Source organism: Haliotis cracherodii, unplaced genomic scaffold (assembly GCF_022045235.1).
Source record: "Haliotis cracherodii isolate W230 unplaced genomic scaffold, xgHalCrac1.p SCAF_3, whole genome shotgun sequence".
NCBI classification, from domain to species: Eukaryota; Metazoa; Mollusca; class Gastropoda; order Lepetellida; family Haliotidae; genus Haliotis; species Haliotis cracherodii.
Window position 1 is genome coordinate 52,350,269 of NW_027266286.1, and position 23,108 is coordinate 52,373,376.

Genomic DNA, 23,108 nt, shown 5'->3' on the forward strand with positions numbered 1-23,108 from the left:
ATGTTTGGTGTTGATAACACCATTTAGCAAAACCTGAGTATATTTGTGTGTGTAAAGCTTGGTATAAGTCAAGTCAACACCAGGATAATATAAACATGTTGAGTACAAAGCTTATTAATACAATAAACTACCAGTAGATATATTGCTGGTATTATACATGCTGGACTTTGATTGTAATTGAACTGATTCTTGTAAGATGTCAAGGTCTAGTATTTTCAAACTAGTCAGTGAATCAGTTGGAATTGCTGTTGTTGTTCCAGAGCATTGTAACTCCGGCATCAACAACCTGGGAGTTCAGCAGCTCGTGGCCGCAGCAGCAGCAGCCGCAGCGGGCAATAACCCAGGTAGGTTGCATCCTCGTCATGCCTGGTCTTCACACTGGAATGGATGTTTCTTAACCTTGTTTCAGCACCTTGCATACTGTACAATTTGAGTTGAAAGCACCCAGTTTCTCTTGTTTCAGTTGTACTCTAATAAGGTGTGAGAAGACGCAAGATCAATGTCATGTGACGGCTTGTGGCATGGGAAAACTCATGACATTGCTTACTAATAAATATTATGACATGATGGTAGTTGAATACCTAATAGTTAGTATGCTATCTTGTCAGTTTTAATGTGAATAGATTCATTCGTGTCAAGATGGATTTTAAGAACATTCTGCATGTTTGACCAGTGTGTCCCTATTTATAAGTTCTTCAAAAGTCGTCTGAGTGATCTCCCCTGACCAGATACTGTGGTCTACTTTCTTTACCCTCGAGTGATTGGTGTGTCCTGAATTTCATTTTATGATTTATCATTTATTTCTCTATGGTAGAAATATTTTTTCCATGCCTGAAAAATTACAGTGGTATTTGTAAAATTGTGTGACCCTTTCCCCAAGTTTTGTGGTCTGGTGTGAGTGATTTATTTTTTTTCTTGATATATATAATTCAGTCATCTTCGGATGTTTTTTATCGGTTTACAAAATCTTAGCTTTGGATTGATAAGATTGGTTATGAAAAAAGAAACAAGTTAATGAAATACTGTTTTGTTTTAAGTAAATGAACACATTGAATGTTGCAGCGAAGTTGATTGTCAAGGGTCAAATACAAGTTAATTGAATTCCACTTAATGTGTCAAGACTTTAGCTTCTTCCAGCACCAAGAAGTCGTATCTCACGTGAATGCGTTTCAATGTGTAGTGCAAGAATTCTATTTTATTTTGCTTTGAGATGACTTTTCCAGCTAATTTTGGTTTTTTTTGACTGACTCTTATTTTGTGTGGGTGTGCCACAGGATTGCTGGCAGCACTGGCAAGCCTAAGTACAGGCAGTGGCTCCATGTCAAGTAACAACAACTGTAGCCCCATGCAGACTAGCACAACCTCAAATTCAAACAACAGTTCCTCAGGTATACCTGGTCGGTGGTCCATCGTCGGCCTGAAGCCCTCCGCCCGCAGCCTACCACATTGGTTGTGTTGTGCATGCTGCAGCTGAAACTCTTGCTCCTTCTTTTTATTATCTGTTCATATTGTACTCCAACAATGTCCATGTCAGAGCAGGGAGAGCCGATCGGGGCAACTGGCGCTTAGCTGCATTGTGGCTGTATATGCTGTGTGTATTGTATATGTATACTCGGTTGATGTCTACGCCATATTCACTATGTATATCATGTCCTATATGATATAGTCTCTGAATATGCTGTATGCATTATGTATATACCACATAGAGTGAATATGCTGTATGTTTTGGACATATATATATATGCCATATACGGTCTGAGACTTTAGCCAGTAACCCATAGCCTGAGTCTAGTAAAATTCTGTTCGATATTCTAAACTGAGCTAATATTTCCATATAACAATACATTCTAAAGAAACTTATTCAAAGAGCCATGTTTGGGCTAGTAGTCTTGTAAGGTTTTGGAACAGATTGATATATGCTATCTACTCTGAATATGCTATAGTTTTGTATATTTTGTGTTTGCTGTATAAGAGTAATGTATCTTATGTGCAATAATGTAAGTTTTGAAAAAATGTCTTTGATACCAATTCTGTAATTTAGTCACATACTGGATCAAAACTGGATCCAGATGTTTCAGTGAGCCTAATCATTTTAATAATACTTCACTAAGTTTGATGTAATGGATAGGAACTGGAAGCGTGACTGGTTTCAGTTTCTGTTTCAACTTGATCTAAAGTCCTGAAATATTTCCTAGTGTGTACCAGCAGTTGTCTCCCTCTGCCCTGACATTGACTGTGTAAATTGCACGTAGCGTTCCTTCTCGTGGTTTAGTTCACTGCAGTTTGCTGTGGATCACAATCTCTTGTAGCCTCACATCTTCTGTTGAGCTTATTTCACACCGGACGACACATCCCGGTTTGCTGAGTTACCGGCCCAGTGTTGAAGGGCTTTCTTTAGTGTGTATTGGCACTTAGTTACTTACTCTACAGTTTGTTGTTGAGATTGTTGCCAGCTTTTCTTTGTTTGTGATATATGCATGAAGACATAACACTTCCAGTTCCTCCAAGTGTAAATAATGTTCTATTGCAGCTGTGTGTAACATTTGCTGTACCTTGCATGAGAAATGTCATCTGGACAGTGCAGACTGCCTTTGTGTTAATATGACCACTTTGGTTGTGCATGAATCTACCAGTTAGGAAATAACTCAGATTTTGTGATATTAGTACCTATCTCTTTACAATATACCATGTCAGCTGATGTGTTCATTTTAATTGACATCGACAATATGTCCAGCTGATATCGGCAGTCATCTGATGTAGGCTATCCACAGCTCTTGTCACTGTAGACATCATCTGACAGGGTTTAATCCTTGAGTTCTACTACAATTCTCACCCCTCTGTATAGTTGAAGGTGACAGTACACTAGAAATGTCCTCTCTCACGTGGAACCATAACAAACTCTAATTCACGGCTTGAGCTTAATGGGAGATAACTCCATCTGGCTTACAGCACAGTGAAATGCAGTTAACACTACTGAAAAAGCTCCTTCTGAAGTTATCTTACTAAGTTCCTGATTGCAAAGTTTTTGTTGACTATTTGACATCATTTAGCTGTTATTTGTTATGATAATCTAATATCATTGTTATGATCAGCTATGGTTTGGCATTTGTTTATTTTTCAGTGAATTAAAACCGAAAATTTTGCAATGAAATGATTTGAAAAACCCCAATGAAAATTAAATCTTCCAAAAAGAAGTTACTTTTGCAACACTTAAAAATAACTGTTAGTGTATCATGTTTTTAATGAGAAGTAAAAAAGTTGATCTGATGGAAGCAGAATAGTTTTGTGAAAAACAATAATATGCCCTGTAATAAAATCTCAATCAATTTGGAGTTAATCTCAACCTACTTTTTAAGATGTTAAAGAACGATGATGTTTCTGTTTCAGTAGAAGCCCAAAATAATGTCCATTTACAGAACTTGCATGGTATTGCTGCCCTGGCAAGCTTAGCGAACAACCCAGGTAGGATATAATGCTGTAGATTGTACCCCGTTAACTAAGGAAGAGATACATGAAACAACAACTTCTTTCTTATGATTAGGGGCGTTGACGCTCCCAATTGTAATAAAGAAGTTGTTTATCCATATATCTTATCCTTACTTTGTATTTTCACTTCAAGATTCCTCTCAAAGAAGTTGCATAATATTATTGCAGAGGAAACAACGTGGAGTTGCATTTGCATCCCTTGTTTGTTCCAGGATCTGCTGATCCTGGGTTGGTATTTGTGCTGATTATTGTCATTGGTTTGTCAACACCATACCCATGCTTGTGGGTTTGAATATGCAGTCAAATGTCTGTTTTCATTTTGATTTTTCTCCTACTTTCTGCTAAGATGCTTTGAAACTGAGAAACTGTTCAATCTGCTCACAAGGGAACCATTTCAACATGTCTTTTAAGGACAGTGGGAGTTTTCTTTTAAATCTATTCCTGTCTAGTTCATTATTGTTCATTCATTGAGAAGGTTGCATTTAATGGGGATTCAACTAGCTTCCCAGCGTCCGGTGCTGGTCGTAAGTGCCGACTAAGTGGATCAGATGGTCAGACTCAGTGACTTGGTTCATAACTCTTCAGTGTCATCATAACTCTAACGTGTGAGATGATGCTTGTAATATTAATTAGACCACCTCTGTGGTCTAGTGGTAAAGCATCGGCCTTGATGGAGAGTGGAAGGTTGGGGGTTCAATCTTCAGCCCTGTCATACCAAAAGACATTCAAGGTGGTACTTGTCGTTAAACTGCCTGGCGCTCAGCATTAAGGGTCTAAAACAAAGACTTGTCAGCTCGGAGCCCCATTTTACTTCACCTGTCAATTACTGGTTTGTCTACCCCAAACTAGACAGGGCTAGAAACTAACAGTTTTCGTCCACTAGTCCTTATAATGATAACATATAGCAAAACCCTTAAAAAGGGCAAATTTCAACTAGTCCTTATGATACCTTTACCATTGGGCAGTTTGGCAAGGACTATAGGAATAGTGCCAATTTCTAACGCTGTTTGATTATTTACAGGCCCTGTCATATATCTAAAATCAAGAAATCCTAGTTCAGGAACTGAAGTTCTCATGGTTATTAGCTCTGACCAAAAGCAACATTAAGCCTCAACGCAGTCACACACACTCCAAAGTGAACAAATACAGTTTGTGTGAGATGAACTACACCCTAGGATGTGTTTGTGAAAGGGTCACTTCACTTCATCCCTAAGTACCCCGAATATGTTTTATCTAGGTTTGCCAGCACCATGTCCTTGCTTGTGGGTTTCACCAAAGTGGTAAACGTCAGAAACCTGCATTACTTCAGGCTTTTCTTCCACAGTAAACTGGCAAGCTGTGATATAATTAATAGCGGTGTTTAACCCAACTGACTCACTCATCCCTCAGTAAAAACTCATACTGATTCTGTTCCTGTTGCAGGCACACTTAACACTCTGGGTGTACAGAACGTAGCAACATTAAACCAGTTGGCGGCAGCAAGTAACAGCACGCCCATGTCCACGGGGAACAGCATTTACAATGGTAGGTACAAGTTGACTACGTAGGTGTACAGGTTGGTTCTTGCGGACACAAATATTACGAACTCCCTAACTTGATCAAAGTGCCCTGCTCCTCAATATAGCACTAGGCTTACTTGGGCAGTTGTCATCAGTCAAAGCAAGTTTGAATCAAGTCATACGCTTCGTATCACATTTTATTAAGTATGTCAATCAGGCAGTAAATGATTATCCTTATTACATAGACAATGCCTCTGTAGATTCCGATTTGAGATTAGTTGCCCAAAACCTTTGCTGGTCGTAATAGGCAACTAAACAGATCGGATGGTGAGGTTTGGAGACTTGGTTGATGCATGTCATTGTCATTACTCCCAATGTTAATCACTGGATTGACTCGTCCAGACTATTTATCAAGGACAAAACAAGATAGACCATCAATCATGGTTCTTGTAAGGGTCAAGTCTATTTGCAATAAGTTTTGAATCATTTTGTCTAAATTAATTCAACAAATATCTATTAATGGAAATTGATTTTGATAGTTTCGTGTTTGATGTGTAAAGAATATTGCTAATGACTATTTGGATGGGATCCTACCATGAAAGTGTATTCAGTGTGACAGCTCAACTTCTATCTAAGAATTTGTAGTTGCGTCCATACAAATGAGATTTAGAGTTACAGGAACCCACAAAATAGATTGCCAATAATATGAGGTGATACTACGACATCTGTATGTGACCATCAGTTTGTGAAGTTTTTAGTAGCATCCAGTATTGTACAACTTTTGACAACCATCCTGATGCCATCAAGGTCATGCAGATTTTTCCAGTATCAGATGAAAGGAAAACAAATGTTGGGTGTTTGAATATTTTTTTCATTTCTGTCTCCTATTTTCTTCTGAACCTACATTTATTTTCTATCCCAGCATTACAAGGAAAAGGTTTACCTTTTGGTAAGGGAGTATGTAGATATTGTGTGTACACGCACCAAGGGGATATGTACTAGACGTTGATGTGTAATAGAGAATCTTTACATCAATACAAGGGGAAGCACATGCGTGTATGCACACAAGCTCCACTTGGTAATGTGTTGTCTCATGTCTGATGTTGTCTCAGAGAATTGTAACAATAACTCATTACATTATCAATAACAATTAATTAGGTGAAAAAATAACCTAAACTGTTTAAGTTATCATGGCTATTCAACTTCATGATCCTCCTCCATGATGCTGTGTCCATGATTGCAGACAAGTATTTCAGTGGGACAGTAGTCTCCATAATGGCAAATGATATTACAAAGTAGACACAATTTATGGATAACAACTTGTTTAATAACTGAAGTTGTTATCCATAAATTGTCACCTCTTACGACAAGCATAGTCGCCTTTTACGGCAAGCATGGGTTGCTGACGACCTATTCTACCCCAGATCTTCAAGGGTCGCATTACTTAAAAGTTGACCAATGGCAAAGTAGACACAATTTATGGATAACAACTTGTTTATTTAACTGATAAATTGTCATACGTCGACTTTTAAGTAATGCGACCCGTGAAGATTTGGGGTAGAATAGGTCGTCAGCAACCCATGCTTGCCGTAAAAAGCAACTATGCTTGTCGCAAGAGGCGACTAGCGGGATCAGGTGGTCGTGCTCGCTGACATGGTTGATGCATGTCATTGTATCCCAATTGCTTAGATCGATGCTCATGATATCAATCACTAGATTGTCTGGTCCAGACTTGATTATTGACAGACCACCATCATATAACTGGAATATTGCTGAGTGCAGCTTTAAACAACAAACAAACAATCTCTAAGTAAAGCCTATCATGATGTTAGTGTCCATAACGGCAAATGATCTTGATATTAGTGTCCATGATGGCTGGCCAGTATGATATAAGTGTCAATAATGGCAAATGAGTACATGATATTAGTGTTCACAATGGCAAATGAGAATGATAACACAGTGTCCATAATGGCAGTCCAGTATATTAGTGTCCATATTGGGAGATGAGTATGATTAGTGTCCATATTTGGTGGCTTGTAGGATATCGGTGTGATAGCTCATTCCAGTCATATTACTTACAAAATAGATATATCACTTTCCATGTCTATCCATGTTAAGCAATCATAGATACTGTCTGTAAAGAGACGTTAGAAAGGAAATCCTCCCGGGAAAAGGGCGTTAAAGTAACAATAGATATGTTTTGTTACCTTCATGTTGTTAAAATCTCTGTTGTAGTTGCACTGACTATATAATGATAAATAATGATGAAAACGTCATCAGTTTCAACTTGATTCCTTTTCTGACAGTTGATGCAAGTCATGGATGTAGACTAGCATAGTAACCTTTTGATGGTTATATAAGGGCATGGTTTTGGAGTTACTTATGTAAAAGACACATCTAAATGACTTAAGAAGGTTAAAGCTCTACTGAAATACCATGAAACACAATACCAATTACGAAGGATTTTAGGCAAAAATATTTTTAACATCCTTGACACAATAACCATAGATACAATAACAATTTTTATACCTTAAACAAGTGTATTTGCAAATTTTATTATGTCAACATACCACATAAATACCCCGGTATTTAGTCGACCATTAAAGTTTGTTTTATTTCACAGTGAGACAGGATAATTCATCTCATTGTTTTTGTAAAGGTGTTCCTGTTACGAAACTTTCTCTCTTTTCACAGGCAGCATGTCTGGCACAACAACAACCAGCACTGCCTTGGGTGGCATCGGTATTCCTAGCCTGTCAGCCAGCAACATGTCTGGTATCTCTGCCCTCACACAGGGTGTCAACGGCGGCATGAATGGCCTAGGTTCCACCTCCAACCCCCAGGGCATTGACGCCCTGAGCCAAGCCTACACTGGTATCCAGCAATACGCAGGTTTGTCAGGTTTAATCACTCAAGGTAAAGGTTCGTTTCTTCATTTTCTACTTTCACTTTGCAGGTGTGTGCCCGTCAGTGTCCGTACATCCGCGTGTCCACTTGTTCGTAGTTTTTGTCTCTCACCCAGCCGACCTGTCAACTCTCCGATAGTGAAGAAACAACCTGAACCTTTATTTTTCTGTTCGATTGAAGACGAATACATTGATTTCAATATATGTCTTTCTCCTGCACCTAACTGTTAATTTTTCTGAAATAACGGATTTGGATTTTGCACCAATGTCTGCAAGGAACAAGATTGCCAACCTATATTTGAGTGATCACTAATTCTGCATTGAATCTTTACCATTGATTATAAGCTGAATTGGAAGCATGGATCCAGAGTGAAGCTCACACAGATGCTAATGGCTTGATAATGCACTGAAAGTCTTTGAAAATCTTGGCTTCAAATCCTTCACACATGGGAACCTAAGGCTGAAGCATGTAGTTAGGAACACTCCTGTGTATGCATGGGTTTGGGCAGCGGAGGATTAGTGTGGCAGTGTGAAGAGGTACTGAAGGTGTAAGCAGGATAGGTGGCAGGTCTATGCTATGCTGTGTTTGAACTAACAAGTCACACACTAACTGCTGCAGGCTTCTGCTTACCACATTGCAGAAGGAAGAATCCGGAACCAACTCTCCACTGTTGGTCTTGATATGCCAGAGCCAGGTATAGGGGCATCTCTTAAGGAGATGCTGATACGGATGTTGACAGTCATTGAGGAATATCTTGATTTATATTAGGGGAATTTTCAAGTGGCATGTTCTGTTAATAGTTTGGTCGATGAAATGTAATAATCGGTTTGTTCATTTATATCTCGTCCTGATTCTATTGAAACTTTTGGATTAACATTTGACAAAACTGGCATTCATGCTGTTGAAGAGTTGGCTCCGGTTCTGAGAGAGGTAACATGGCGGACTTAGCCATCTGCTATTGAAAGTAGCAGCCTGCATTTTATCCTTGGAATGGTGGCATCAGCTGCTTTGTGTCTGAAACCAACACTTCAATAACCTACATTCTTTGTGTGGAGGATGATTTGCTGATAAGTTTGGTTATGTCCCTTGTTTGATAAAAACATTTTGAGGAGTTTGATAGTTAAGCTCATCAAGGAGGCTAATGGGAGCTTGAGATGTAGGACAACTTCAGTTTGAGTGAACTTTTCTTTTCTATATTTTTTTTTTCATTTTATTCATTTTGATTTCATGAATGCATTGTGAATGCTTTTTTTGTTTTCCCCTGTTGGTTAACATCTGCACCATGTTGTCTTATACACATCCCCCCCATAACTTACACATTGTGTGTCTGGTTGAAGAATAAGCATGTAGGGTCTGTGTTTTGTACAGTATAGAGGCTAAATGATTCACTGATTTTATTGAAACCTTGCATGCAGGACTCGTCTGGAATATACAACACAATATAGTAAACAAGGTTATGACTTTAAGCGAATGTTGACATTTGTCAGTAATAATATCTGTGGATCTGTCTGCCATTTGGATTCCCCCACTATTTACATGTAAACATCATTAACTGTCTTGTATGTAGTTTTGAAGAAACTTGAAAAAGCGTTCAAACATATTTGGTACTTTGGTGAATTTTGTATTTTTTTAGGTAGTTACTTAACTTGTTTGTCCAAGAAACACATTTCAGCACAAAAAGAGTGTGAGCAGTCTCATGACAAGCCTTGGCCATCTCAGTGACTTCTTTCAGGAAAATGACTGTTTTACAAGTTTAAAAATCACATATATTGTTATTTTATTTATTGGTGTATTCACATATTTTTAAAGAAAAAAAACCCTGTAAATAAATGGCATCACAAGTCAAAAGCTATACAGGGTCAAAGGGAAGCAACTCCTACATTTTCCACAGCTTTTTGTTAATGTGTCAAGTCCTGGGTTTCTTTGTGTTCATTTGTCTTGCTTTTGCTTCTTTTTGTCACTTTTTTATGCTTTGAGTTTGAGATCTAACTGTCTGAAATATGTATATTAATTGAGTAACTAATCTTTAAGTATTATTGTCATGCATGTAATGACCTTGGTATCGCTGACTGTACATGACAAGACCCTCAGAAGTAAAACATAATTAGCAGATAGCATTGGTTGCTGGTCAAACTCATCACCTTGTGTAAAATGTGAAGCACTCTCATAAAGTGAAGTAAAAAGTGTGTGTGGTTCTGATTTAATTTAGACCTGTTTTATAAACAGCTTGCAAACATGTGAAAATAATGCATTTGCTGTTTACACGCCCTATGCTTCAATTGGTCTTCTATCAGAACTCTAATTATTACAAAAACATTTAGCCACAACTCACAAATATCTTTTTGACATCTTTTTAAACTTCACATAGTTGCTGTTTATATTTTCACTTTATTTATCCTAATTTGATCACAACTAACACACTTCTACCTTTTAGCTTCTAAGTAGTCTTAGTACATGTAAGCAAATAGGTTATTAAGCATGTGTTCCTTTCCATTTCAGCATCTTTCCCCAACGCTTTCAGCAGTCCAACTGCAGCAGCCCAGCTTCAGCAAGCTGCAGCCTCACCCGCTGGGAAGCAGACTGAAGGTGAGTTGCCTCTCTTGATGTGCTTCTCGCAGTCTATGCTTCACTGATGTAAGGTTCCTGCAAATAGCTGCAAGACTGCTGAAGTAGCATCTTGCAATATTAACTTTTGAGTACCTGAGCTTAAGAAGCATCTCAATCTGTTGCCAATGTCAGATGAATGGAATAATTTGTCATCTGTATGTGAAAATGTGAATTTATGACAGACATGAAGTTTGTCCCTGACGTCCTATGTATTAACCATGTTGCACACTAACATCGAAGTGTGGGGTGGTTGTCAGGAAGAACAAGTGACATTGGTGGAACTGTTGTAACACTGTAGCATTTTGGGGTTTTCCTTGTGTGGCTCTCCCAGCACCCTGCTTCTCTCTGCTTGGATAACTCACTGTGTTCTGTTAAAGCCCTCTGCCTTGTTTCCTTGCTCTCCTCTACACAAACACACAACATTCCTCATTGGCAAGGTCAACTAGAGCAGGCTTAATTATGCCAACCTGGTCGACGTTCCAGTCTGTGTCAAACTTTTACCAGCATAAAGCCCTAACTTTTCCGTCCTCATTTTCAGAAGATGTTGTCCCGAAATAAATATGTGTTGACTCTGCGTTCCCTGGATCCATGTAAAATCATGTTGAATGCTGTAATGGTAGTATGGGTTGTGTAGAGGTTTGGCAGTGACAACCAGTATTAGATTCTCATATATTTTGTGAAGACATAGCAATAATAAATTACTACTGTATTTTATTTTTGCAAGAACTTGATTTGCTAAATGTTTTTCTTATAGTTTTTTTTTCTTTATTTGCGTCTACTTCTGTGAGGAATGCAGTGTATCTAGTGAAAACATGCACGTTCTTACATCAAATTTGTTGTCAATTATATCTTCTGTGGCACAACTTTCTGAATTCTCTTGGGGTGTAATTGCTCATCCTGCCAGAGATCCAAGTGAAGTCCCAAAGATGGATATATACTTAACCCATTAATCCTCAGTGTCATAGTTACATGTGCCTAAAGTGACATAAAATCTCTGTGCAACCTTTTTCTAAAAGTTGTAAAGTTCACACAGTTACGTTGTCCCTTGACAAGGAATATTACTAATCATTCCCTTTTAGTTGGTGTCTTTAAACATCAGGGAAACCTTTTAAACCAGGCATTAGTTAATGAACATTGTATTCATATGGTTTCTTACAAGCATGATCATTAGAATTGTCCATTGATTTCCTTGTGAGAAATTCCTTTGACAAAAGGTTTGAATTGTAAACTGTGTACCTACCCTGACTTCAGTCTTCAGCATGCGTGATGAACCAAGTAGTCCAAGGGTTGTCATTCTTGTTGTGTATCATTCTTCCAACCTCACAATATCAGTTGTTCCTCGCCACTACCCTCTTAGTCTCTCTCCCTGACCCTAGAGAAATAAAAGTCTGAAATGATTTGGCAAGCCTAGATTGCCTCATTCTAGGGTCTGTCCATACCAGCGGGGCCCACAAGCGAGATTCTGTCTTGTTTTAATCTGTTAATCTTCTGTCCAATGGTGTTTACAGCTGATGTGGGTGACCCCCACTGACACCTCTGGAACCCTCTCTCCCTTGTCTGAGCTTTATGAATGCCAGCTGTGGGAGCTCCCAATTACACAATATACTGTGTTCAGACTTCAGGAACAGGAAGTGTCCCTATGTTAAACATTCACAGATACATTTTCAGTGGAATCTAGTAAGGTATAAGAGGCAATTCTCTCAGAAGAGAGTCATTGTGTGTACTTGATAGGAAAAGATGTTATTTTGTTGATCAACTGGAAGTGGAAAGTCACTAACATTTGAAATTGTATCATTTTAATACAAAGAGCTTGAAAGCACAAGAAAGCTACAGTCTTGGTGCCACACTTGGGAGAGGAGGGATACCAAGGGAGGTGGCAGCTGCAGGGAGGGGTCAGAAATATGCCGTACGAGTAGCAGTGGCATGTAAACAAATGAAAGTTACCATTGACACGATTACGGAAATTCCAACAAATTAAAGCTTTGCAGATTTGGTTAGTCCCTGAAATTAAGGATTGTTCTGGGTTCCATTTTGATTTTATGTTTTTGATTTCGTAGATATATATTTTTTTGATAAGATAACTCTATTTCAAGGACTCAATATCAGTCTACTCCCCTCTATCCACCCCCGTATATTTAACCAATAATTGGTGGAGTGTCCTCATGTTGCTTATGGGGAGATAGTAGACCTACCATTTCTAGGATGCTTCGTCAGCTTATCATGCACGTAATATTGGTTTATTCCACTCTATACCCCCATGATCTCAATCATAAATTGGTGTGTCCTCAGGTTGCTGATGGGTAGGTAGTAGAACACCCATGATTAGAGTGCTCGGTCATCTTACATTGCACTTGATATTGGTGAATTCCCCTTAATCCAACTGTGTCCCTACATAAGTTATTAGTGGTGTGTCCTAAGGTTCCTGACATTTAAACAAACATCTTATATGTCTCTTATCAATCTTCTTTCTTTATCTTTCATAGTTGGTTCTTGAGACCAATATAAATGTTTTTACCTATCATCTTATTGAACAGCCCATAGCAAATAGTGGCTAAATCAGTTGAACTTTCCTCAAGAAGCAAATCGTCAAAAGACAGCAAGATTATAGAAAGAGAAGATTGTTTTGCCATAGTATCAATATTTGGAAATGTATGTTCTCTTTGAATATTTACTGCCTTAGTAAACACAAGCACACCCTGTGAAAGAAGTTAAGATGGTGATCCTATTTGAGTGGGTATTTTCCTGTTTGGCCCTCCTTGTGTCTGTTGTGGGAGTGTAAGAGGGGTGTCCACTTAATGTTGGTGATGGGAGTGTATGAGCAGTATGTCTCTCCCCCCTCTGATGATGAGATCGTAAGAGAGTTGTGCACCACACAGATGCTGATGGGCGATCAAAACAGGTGTTGCTCTCCCCCCCCCTACTGACGGTGATGGGAATGTAAGAGTGGTAGTTTGACGTGGTGTCCGTTGTGTTATAGGAACAGAGTGGGGACTTTACACTGCTAGTGCAGGGGAAGATCACAGCAGTAGCTTTCAAGGGAAGGCCTTGTATCAGCTTTGTGGACTTTACACCAAAAATTACGGTAAATTAGATGCCGGTAGATTTTAATCTAGAAGGGTTGTGGGAACGAGATTAGGGTTTTTGTTGTAGATGGTATTTTCTGTAATTTCCCTCATGTTTTTATATTACTGACAACAGCTTCTGTCTTTGTGAACTTTTTCTATTTCTTTCAACTTTCAAATGTGATTAATCTGCACTTCTTTAAGCAATAACTTGCACTGCTTTAGCCATTGTTACATTGTGCTTTATCTGTATGTGGATTACACTTCAAAAACAAATTTCTTGCAGAGACTTAACATTCATTAACACATTTTAGTCTTTGGTGAACTTCGTTTTCAAATTTGTAAAACTAATTCTCTATCATTGTGATTTTATGAAGCTTCTGTCAATATGGTTTTATAGACAGTAAATTGAACATGTAATAGTCATTTGAATTTTGAAGTTTTGAATTAATGTATATTTAAAAAAAACGTAGTAAAATTCTAAAGAATACTGCCAATAGTGCAACATGAAGATCCATTCCCTGCCCACATACAGATTGATTCACCCAGCTGTCTGAAGTTTAATCCATATTTCTGCTGTGCAAGGTGAGACATGTCATTTTCCACTGGCTGCTGTGCTGTGCTGACAAGTGTGTGAGATACTGTAGATATATCATAAGCAGCTTCGGTTTCAGGCCCAGAAGGAGCCAACCTCTTCATCTATCATCTCCCACAAGAATTCAGTGACCATGATTTAATGCAGATGTTTGTGCCGTTTGGAAATGTGATCTCAGCTAAAGTTTTCATTGACAAACAAACCAACCTCAGCAAGTGCTTCGGTAAGTGATGAAATGTTTGATGACAATATTGGTCTTGATGAACAGCTCTGGTGCTGTTTAGTACTGTGTGAAACTTTGACCATTAGTCCCAGTCTAGTCAAGTTCCTTTAGGACTTGGCTAATGATGATCCTTTAGTTAAGAATACAGTTACAGTGATCCATGAAGATCCGGGTGAGAATTAGTCTTCAGCAACCCATGCATCGTGTGGTCAGACTTCCTGACTTGGTTGATGTGTATCATTATATCCCAATTGCGTCGAGCGAAGCTCATGGTGCCAATTACTGGATTGTCTGGGTCCAGACTAGATAATTTACTGATGGCCATCATATAGCTGGAAAATTGCCGAGTGCGGCTTTAAACAAACAAACAAACAAATCCAGTGGGAGGCTAATGCTAACTTGGCTGCAGTTTGCAGTGCAGAGTTAACCTAATGCATGCCAAGAGAATATGATCCTGGCTGGAACTCGACTGACCTCGATTGTTCCTGCTCAGTGACCACCAGACCCGTGGTAGTGGAGTTTACCAAAGTTGTTAATGTTGAGGACTTGCATCACTTTAGGTTTTCCATCCCCATGAAGCTGAAATGTGATATAACTGAAATAATGTTCAAAGCGGCATTAAACCAAACTCACTAATCACCTGAATTATATGTTGAAAGATTTAGCTAGTTGAGAAGAGTGTTTCTGGTACAGCCTATGACCAGTTTGTAATGTCAAAATCTATCTCCAAACAGTTGTGTATCAGGTGATCCCAATATCAAACCTTAGTTATGACAGTTTCTCTGCCTGAGAACTGTAAGTAGTGACCCTACTATCCCCTGATGCAGGTTTTGTGAGCTACGACAACCCCATGTCAGCACAAGCAGCAATACAGGCCATGAACGGGTTCCAGATCGGCATGAAACGCCTCAAAGTCCAGTTAAAGCGTCCAAAAAACGACAGCAAGCCCTACTAGCTAGCTGATTGTTAGCACGGTGAGTACCCTCAAGGTAGGAGTTTATCAATAAATGCCATGCTCACTGTCCTCACTATCCAGTTTGACAGGTGAGATACCTGCGTGAAACCTATGGTGGGTGGTCAGAGAGGTACATGACAGTCTGAACGTAGTTGGTGTCTAGAAGAAGGGACAGTTCTCAATTACTTATACATACACTTCTGTTTGTGACTCTTGTCTGTTTCTATGATTTTGAGTTTTGAAATATTCCTGACACTTATTATCATTGTGGGATTGTCAGATATACATACTGGAACTGGTATGTATTTTTTACCAGTGGATTTATGAACTGTCCGGATACTGTCTCCGATTGTCCTAGTAAGATTGCCATCTAGCTCCGTGTTGCCGGTATCTGATGCCTGCCCACATGGACATGGTGTGGATAGGGATGTCCTGCATCAGTGTAGACAGCAGAGATGGGCCTTGCTGTTTGTTACCCGTGGCGGTCCACCTTCAGTGTTTTTTGTACCCCCTGTTTGTCCTGTCCTTCTGTATGCTCTGTCAATGAATCTTGGCCCCATTAATGGCATGCTTTGTCTTGGTTCAGGAAAAATTATTGTTCTCTCTGTTGGGTTATTTGGGTATAATGTTCGCCAAAGTGTCTGAGTACATTACTCTGAAGTAAGTAGTAGGTTAATGCTTTCGAAGATATGTTATATGAACAGTGGGTGAATATATATATATATATGGGATGAATGAAAATCACCAAACAGGGATACACTTGGAAGTTTTTAGCATTAAAGAAGATCATGTCAAGACATGACACCTTTTGACATTGGATTGATAGGGTGTAATTGTGTTTTATCATCTAGCTTCAATGAGCTGTGAATTGGGAGGATCTATGACAAATAAATCAAGGACTGTCACAAGTGAAGTTTTCACATTGGTGAAGATCATGTGAAGACATGACCAGTTTTGATATTGGATGGATTGGGACTCATGGTATTTTATCCTGCCTAGCCTCTGTAATGTGAATGGGGAGAATGTAATCGAAGAGATCAAGCTTGAACTGAATAAATGTTGCAGGAGACAGGTTATGTTGTGTGTTAGGTTGTCCTGTACGGTCTCTCCCAATGCTAGCCTCTCTGCCACCTGTTCGTCCATTTCTCCTTGCTCTCTGGCTTCTGTCTGGCCTTTGTGTTTTCCCTCATGCACGTGCTGCTGTAAGCCATGAGCTCCAAGACCTGGCTCCACCTCTCTCTCTAACTCGCAGGGCTCATTCTGTTCTTAGTCCTCTTCACTTCCCATTCACTCAAAATCTATCAACCTTGGAGTTGTGTGGAATGACTACAGTGGCCATTAACAATATTTCAAGAAATAGTTCCTATGTCCGTGACATGTTTGAACTGTTTGAAAGACATGCTAAGGTGTACATGATTCACTAAGCTATCCAAATTGTTGCTGTTTGATGCATGTTATGAAAGATGTTTTGTACGGCATGGGAAGGTTTCTGGTGTTTGTGTGGTGTGTTGTCTGTGTGGTATGTTGTGTTTGTGTTGTATGGTGTGGTGTGAAAACGTCCAGAACACATTTGAAACTATGGAGGTGTCATTCATTGAATGCAGTTGTTACAAAACGTTTTCATCAAATAATTGCAGGGGTACATGTCTAGTTGTGAACATACAGAAATAAACAAATTCTACAATGTGATCTTTACATATATTTTTTTGCGTGAATCAGTTCCCCAATCATGACACTATTCTGTTGTGTCCCTTTCCTTTGTGAATCCTTAACCATCACTTCTGTTAATCAAACAGTATGACCCCATTTAAACAAAGGCCAGACTGACTATATCCAACTGCTTGGGGCAATGTTTTTAATTTGTTTTCTTTTTGCTTCTTTTCTATGTAGATGACCGTGCCGTGCGTCGTGGCGTGTTACCCATGTTGCCGTGCTGTCCTTCATGTCTCCTCAAACAAATGAGTTTGCCTGTCACGTAAATAGCTGTTGTCACTGTAGCCCGCTAGCTTCCTCCAACATCAACGATTGGTTGATTCTCTCGCCCGACCGACCGACCGACTGACCCTGACCTGGGGTCAAGGTTAATCCTTCCTAAGCAATGTGATCAGCATGGGTCTGGGCTACAGACTGCTGAAAGTGATAAATAACTGTGGTTGGGCGAGAGAGGGAGATGTGGTTTGTTTTATTCAAGTTCTCGTCCAAGGTGTACATGTTTCTGTATTGGGGTACCATTGTTGGGCGACATGATAGAGATGGTGGCACTGCCTGCAAGACGACAGCGGAAATGTGTTCAGTGATTCAAGCGATATCACCCATCATTTTGGTGAAGGAATTGTATTTGATTTTAATTTTGTTCTTTTATGCTTATTAAGACTGCAGGGATTACTTGTATCAAGTTAAAGGTAGTACAACATTCAGCCTTAATCGCGCTATAGCCAGTTCTGAAAATGATCTGTGTCCACATATATTGAATTGAATATCCAAAGAATGCATATTGGATAGAGATTTCAGATATACAGTTTAGATGCTTTGTTTGCTTGCATTTAGCCCAGAGGAAGTTTCATACCAATTGTTTCCATTAATATTCCATAAGCCTGTCTTGCCATTGTATTTGTTTCAAGCAACTATGGAATCCTTACAGTATTACTGTCTCCTCAAAATTTACACTTTATCTTACTAATCCCCAAACTTACACACTTAGCCGATCATATATACACATTAGTTACTACAGGAGAACAACCAGAACAGGACTCGTATTGAATGAAGCCAAGATGGGACAATGTTCCATGGCTATATGTGTGTGTCAGAAGCCTATCCCTGCAGTCTTATGATCCACCATGAATTGTTATGCTAGACCTCGGCCTCAGCCCGTAGTAAGGGTAGTTGACTGCTATGTGGATTCTTGCTACTCCAGGCCTTACGCTCTGTACCCAGATACATGGAAACTGTTTCAGTGTAGTTCATTTTATTTTCAATTTATATTTTAACATGTTTACTATACCAAAGGGATCATTGTTTCTAATTCATGTTGTTTCATGCTGTGTTTCATTTCCATGGTGGTTTGGAGTCTTCGATATTCAAGCTCCATTTTAGTTAATGTCTCTTCATGACAATGTGGAGAATGTTTGCATTTAATATTATTTGTCTCATGTACATACGCATTAGTAGGTGGGAAATGAACCTGAGAACATATTCTTGAAGTATTTATTACAAGGAGAGATTGTCATCATGTTACTATACGTATTCAGAAGCTTGTATCCCATAATACCATGAAACAGGAAGGGGCTCGTCTCACAGAAACCTGCTTGATTACGTATGTCAATAATTTGTACAACCATAAAACATTCAGATCGATATAACAAAGGCCCTTTGATTAATATATTTAAAACATGTTCAAATTTTTTGCTGTTTCATGGCCGAAGCATTGGGCTAAAATACCAGTACTTGTATGAATTAAAAAATACTTCTTTGCAGATTGTATCATCCTGTATAGTATGTGAACAAGACCCTTCCTGTGTCTGTCAATTCCCTGCTGCAAAGGTACCCCATTATTTAGTAAATGCAAGAGTTAGACCATCTTGACTTGGTCGTCTAACAACAAATGCTGCCTTATATTGTGAAGGAGAGGAACATTTTAGACATGTAATGTACTTCAGTTCTTTCTCAACAAAGTGTTAACTTGTTTGCAGTGTTCGTTCTTTTTTTTAAATGAAAAGTTGTTGATGTTGATCGAGTTTTCTTGTTACAATGTGTGAAAATCAAAAATTAATCTCATTTAAATGTTGTGGAGTTTTCCCTTTAAGTGAAAGTTTGTTTTTGAGGACTGTATTTACTGGTGTTGAGTGAGTCGTTTGAAATCATATGCTGAGTAGATTGGTGTGTCTCGTTATCTGCTCGTTGAGGCAAAATAGCCTTGAACCTTAGACAGTAGCTTGGGGGCGTCCGTATAACTCTTGAACTTGTAGACATTATACATTTTCAACTTTTGTAAACATCTATTCATATTTATGTCAGTTTTTTTTAAATGTAGATGTGGCACATATGTCGCCGAAATACTTGATTGTTTGTGTTGAAAATTTAAGACTTGTTAACATATCAGTTGTGTTTAAAATATTTTATAGAAGTATTTTTCATTACAATGCTGTCTCATTGCTTCATTTCCAGAATCAAAAGTACTAAATCATGCATTGCAAGACGAATTAAGATGTAAATGTCAAATTTTGTTCACCACTTCCATTTTGTGTGCACTGTTGAATATGACCAAGTGTGACCAGCCGAGAAAACTGATGTAAACCCAAGTGAATGTTCTATGTAAGCAGCAGACAATCAGAGGGTCAGGCTAGGTCAGAGACATCGTCGGTAGGAATATATCCAAATTACTTTAGTGGTATCTAGTCATAAGCTGACCCAAAAAGCGATCTTTATGGAAAGAGTGATATTTATTATGTTGATGTTTTGTTAACTTGATTAAAGTCATACTTTGCAAACTTGAGTGTTCATCCTTTTGAGCCAATCAAAGATTAATGCATGGTTTATGTGTAAGTTCTGTAAAAATACCTCACAGTGTCCTTCCTTCTGTAGCTTTAAACTATTTCCCCAAACTTACAGGCTGTTATTGTTGTTTTTCTGAAGGTTACAAATTGTACAGTTTCTGTTTCATAATGGGACTCTGTTACATATACTACTCCAAAAAGTCCAGGATGCCCCGATTCTTTCATATCACTATAGTTATTCTGTCATGGCATGACCGGTTCGTTATTGTAATATGAAGAAATTGGATGGTCCTAACTTTTTGTGTAGCATACATTGGTCTTGTTTAGTCACATACTTGCACACGAGTTAATGTTCTCTATAGCTGCTTGCCTTGCATGCTACATAGTTGAACCAAAGAGTAGACTTAGCTTTCTGCATAGTACCATAGTTTTACTGCATATGTTTTAACTGTAGATACTTACTGCATAGTTAGACCATATCAAAATTTTACCATGTCTCCAATTTTTGCGGATAACTATATATGTGTATTTGAGATTGGAAACTTACGACTTACTTGAACTAGTGATGTGTCATGTTTGTACATGTGTTTGATTTGTTTACAAGATAGTTTTTTTTTTAAAACACAAGACATGCTGCACGAGTGACTCTGGAAGTATTTTTTATTACAGTTGTATGTTCTGGTTGTGATCCCAATAGTTAATACCTTTGTCAGTAATGAGTAATGTTTGCAATTATTTTATTTGTTACAACAGCTCACAATCATATGCTTAAAATCATTTTAGGTTCCACAGATTTGTCACAGTCAGCCAATTTGGAAAATAGTTTGCTATATCGTATGTCCCTTTCAAGTTGCTCCTGCAAGTTTGGATGTAGGATAGGGATGTATCAAGTGTGGTATAAATCATCTGATATTCTAAGAATTAGAAAGGGGTGGCTTTGTAGTGCAATCTTCTTAATTTCCGACTAATATTATCCGTGGTTTGGTATTCTTGGTCTCCCACTATGATACGATGGTACTGCTGCATGATTGCTCAGTGTGGTGTTAAATTCCCAGTTAATGCCTATGAGAATTCCATTTTACCAATCAATATTGACCTAGCTTATCATATGCATGTGAATTTTAAATTTTCAGTAATAATAATCCTTCAAAAACTAAACATCTATGTCAGTCCCCCAGATCCGTTTGTCTGACTGTGACAAGTCTTGATCCCCGGAGTTGATTGGACCCCCCTGCCAATTTGCTGTCGGCACAAACTCAGGACTATGTGTTCTCTGTCCATGTTGTTCCACTCGGGCACGTCTTGCTTTAAAAGCAACACAATTTATTACTGGGTACCCATTTTTAACGCACCAAGCCTAACCTGTTACTTTGCAGTCTCGTTTAGTTCCACAGCTGTTAAACAGTATTGAGTCTTTCCTGTTCAGAGTATGTTGGATATAAACGTTTGTTACAAAATCTTCATACCTCAGGTTCGTTGAATGTGTGTACATTTGGTGATCGACCCAAATCAGTATATATCTTGTATTATGGTCATGGCAATGCGCTGTGGATCAGCGAGATGTGATTCCTTGGGGGATATCAAAACTATGTGTCTGTCTAGCTGATATTCGGTTCCTACCCCTATCAGTATTTTGCATTTATTTATCAATCAAAATCAAAGCATTCAACTAGCATTACAAGTGCTTCATGTTGCGTTTTCGTCACACTGTATCTTTTAAATGACCAAATGAGGAGGAAAATCAAAAGGTATGATTGAGTATATTATGTGTATTTCTACTGTCAATGATATTGTCAAATCTTACTTGCTGGTCACAGTTTACCATGGGATTGGTAGTATAATTGTGTTCACAAAACTGTCAGCACAAGGTGGTGGCAAGGAAGACTGTTCAATTGGAGCTTTGCCAGACGTTCGGAATTTGGTGAAAGACGTTCAAAGTGTTGTGAATATTATATCCCTTTCAACTGAACTCTTAAAGTAGAGCATTATTGGGACAGTACAGTCCTTGATTCTGGCTACCTTTGTTTGAGTGCTTCACTTGAACAGTTGACTCCTTGTCACCAACTTGTGAAGCAGATGTGCAGGATAATTGAGGGTCCTGCTATTTTCTTGCCTTACTCAGTACTTGACAACATATCTAGTCAGACGAGACCTAAAACCTATAGTAGACTAGAAACAGCATCTGTATATTGGCTGCCATGTCCTTCCCTAGCCGTTACATATAGATGGACTTGACATTTCATTTAACTGGGCTGCAGTAGATCCAAGACGTGTCGCTTTGACAACAGGGTATAGGGGAGAAATACATGTAAATGTATATTTGTATTCATATGAACTTGATTATAATCAAAATTGTGATATTTTTCACCTCTTTTCTTCATGCTCATTTTTGTCAATTCATGAATGCTAGAATTGCACCCTCAGTATTTCATATTTCTCCGTGGGAATTTGCATCGGTGATGTGTTTATCAGTCTCCATGCTTGAATGGTTGTGAGATGATGCCCTGAATCTGGACCTGGAGCTCTGACAGAGGGAGCCCAGGGAAACAGTTCCCCATATCTGCTGCAGCCCAGTTGCCAGATCACAGTAGTTGGTATAGAGGTTTGTTAACCAGGTAACTCAGCATGTAGATATCGGCCCCGCCTGCCTGCCACCACTGGACTCGACTGACGGAAAGCAGATTTTACTTATTTTATTGTCCTAACTTTGATGTGTCTCCCTGTGGCCACAGTGTGTGGTTTCTATCTTGTATTAGTTCGCATTGTGATGTGGTTTGGCAATGTACAGAATGAGAAAGGTATTAAACTTTATTGATATAAAATGGTTTGTTATGTTTTTCATTACAGTTTCAAGGGAATTGCCAACACCAGTTCTTGACATATATTTTTCTTGAAAAAAGGTATTTTCTTTGCGTATATACCCCAAAGGAGATGCCATTTAGTGAATATAGTCAATGCATTGATTGATTGAATGCACTTGGTGTGCTTCATTTATGCCCCACCCGTCATTCCTGACTGAATAGGTCCTGGTAACATGCTTGCTGAAGGAGCCTGGTAAAATGAATATGGTGCAGTTACTATGTTTTTGTTTTTTTTAAGGCGAGCAACAATAAAACAGCTTTATGGTCACAACCTGTTATCAACTATCCTGGATCATACAAGCCAGTGATTGATATTATGAACAATGTGCCAACTACATCCTGATTTTGTCTGAGGAGCATGGGTGGCCCAGTCATCTAAGGCGCTGTAATTCGCTGTTCAGAGTTGCCTCCGTTTGGCAC

At 38.7% G+C, this 23,108-nt stretch overlaps 1 protein-coding gene across 15 annotated transcripts in view; it reads left to right on the forward strand.

The window, feature by feature from the left end:
- The window catches only part of LOC139474225 (CUGBP Elav-like family member 2), a 230,921-nt gene extending 212,209 nt beyond the window's left edge, over nucleotides 1-18,712 (forward strand). For 5 of the 15 annotated variants that reach the window (XM_071257131.1, XM_071257132.1, XM_071257141.1 and 2 more), the window contains 10 exons: nucleotides 261-344; nucleotides 1,275-1,388; nucleotides 3,388-3,462; nucleotides 4,909-5,010; nucleotides 7,680-7,907; nucleotides 10,392-10,478; nucleotides 13,477-13,581; nucleotides 14,224-14,379; nucleotides 15,207-15,353; nucleotides 17,225-18,712. In XM_071257131.1, the coding sequence (XP_071113232.1) occupies nucleotides 261-344; nucleotides 1,275-1,388; nucleotides 3,388-3,462; nucleotides 4,909-5,010; nucleotides 7,680-7,907; nucleotides 10,392-10,478; nucleotides 13,477-13,581; nucleotides 14,224-14,379; nucleotides 15,207-15,334 (1,079 nt within the window). In that variant the 3' untranslated portion in view covers nucleotides 15,335-15,353; nucleotides 17,225-18,712. The remainder of the gene's footprint in view (nucleotides 1-260; nucleotides 345-1,274; nucleotides 1,389-3,387; nucleotides 3,463-4,908; nucleotides 5,011-7,679; nucleotides 7,908-10,391; nucleotides 10,479-13,476; nucleotides 13,582-14,223; nucleotides 14,380-15,206; nucleotides 15,354-17,224) is intronic. The other 10 variants (XM_071257134.1, XM_071257145.1, XM_071257143.1 and 7 more) reach the window with 8 other exon arrangements.
- Nucleotides 18,713-23,108: the final 4,396 nt, after the last annotated feature.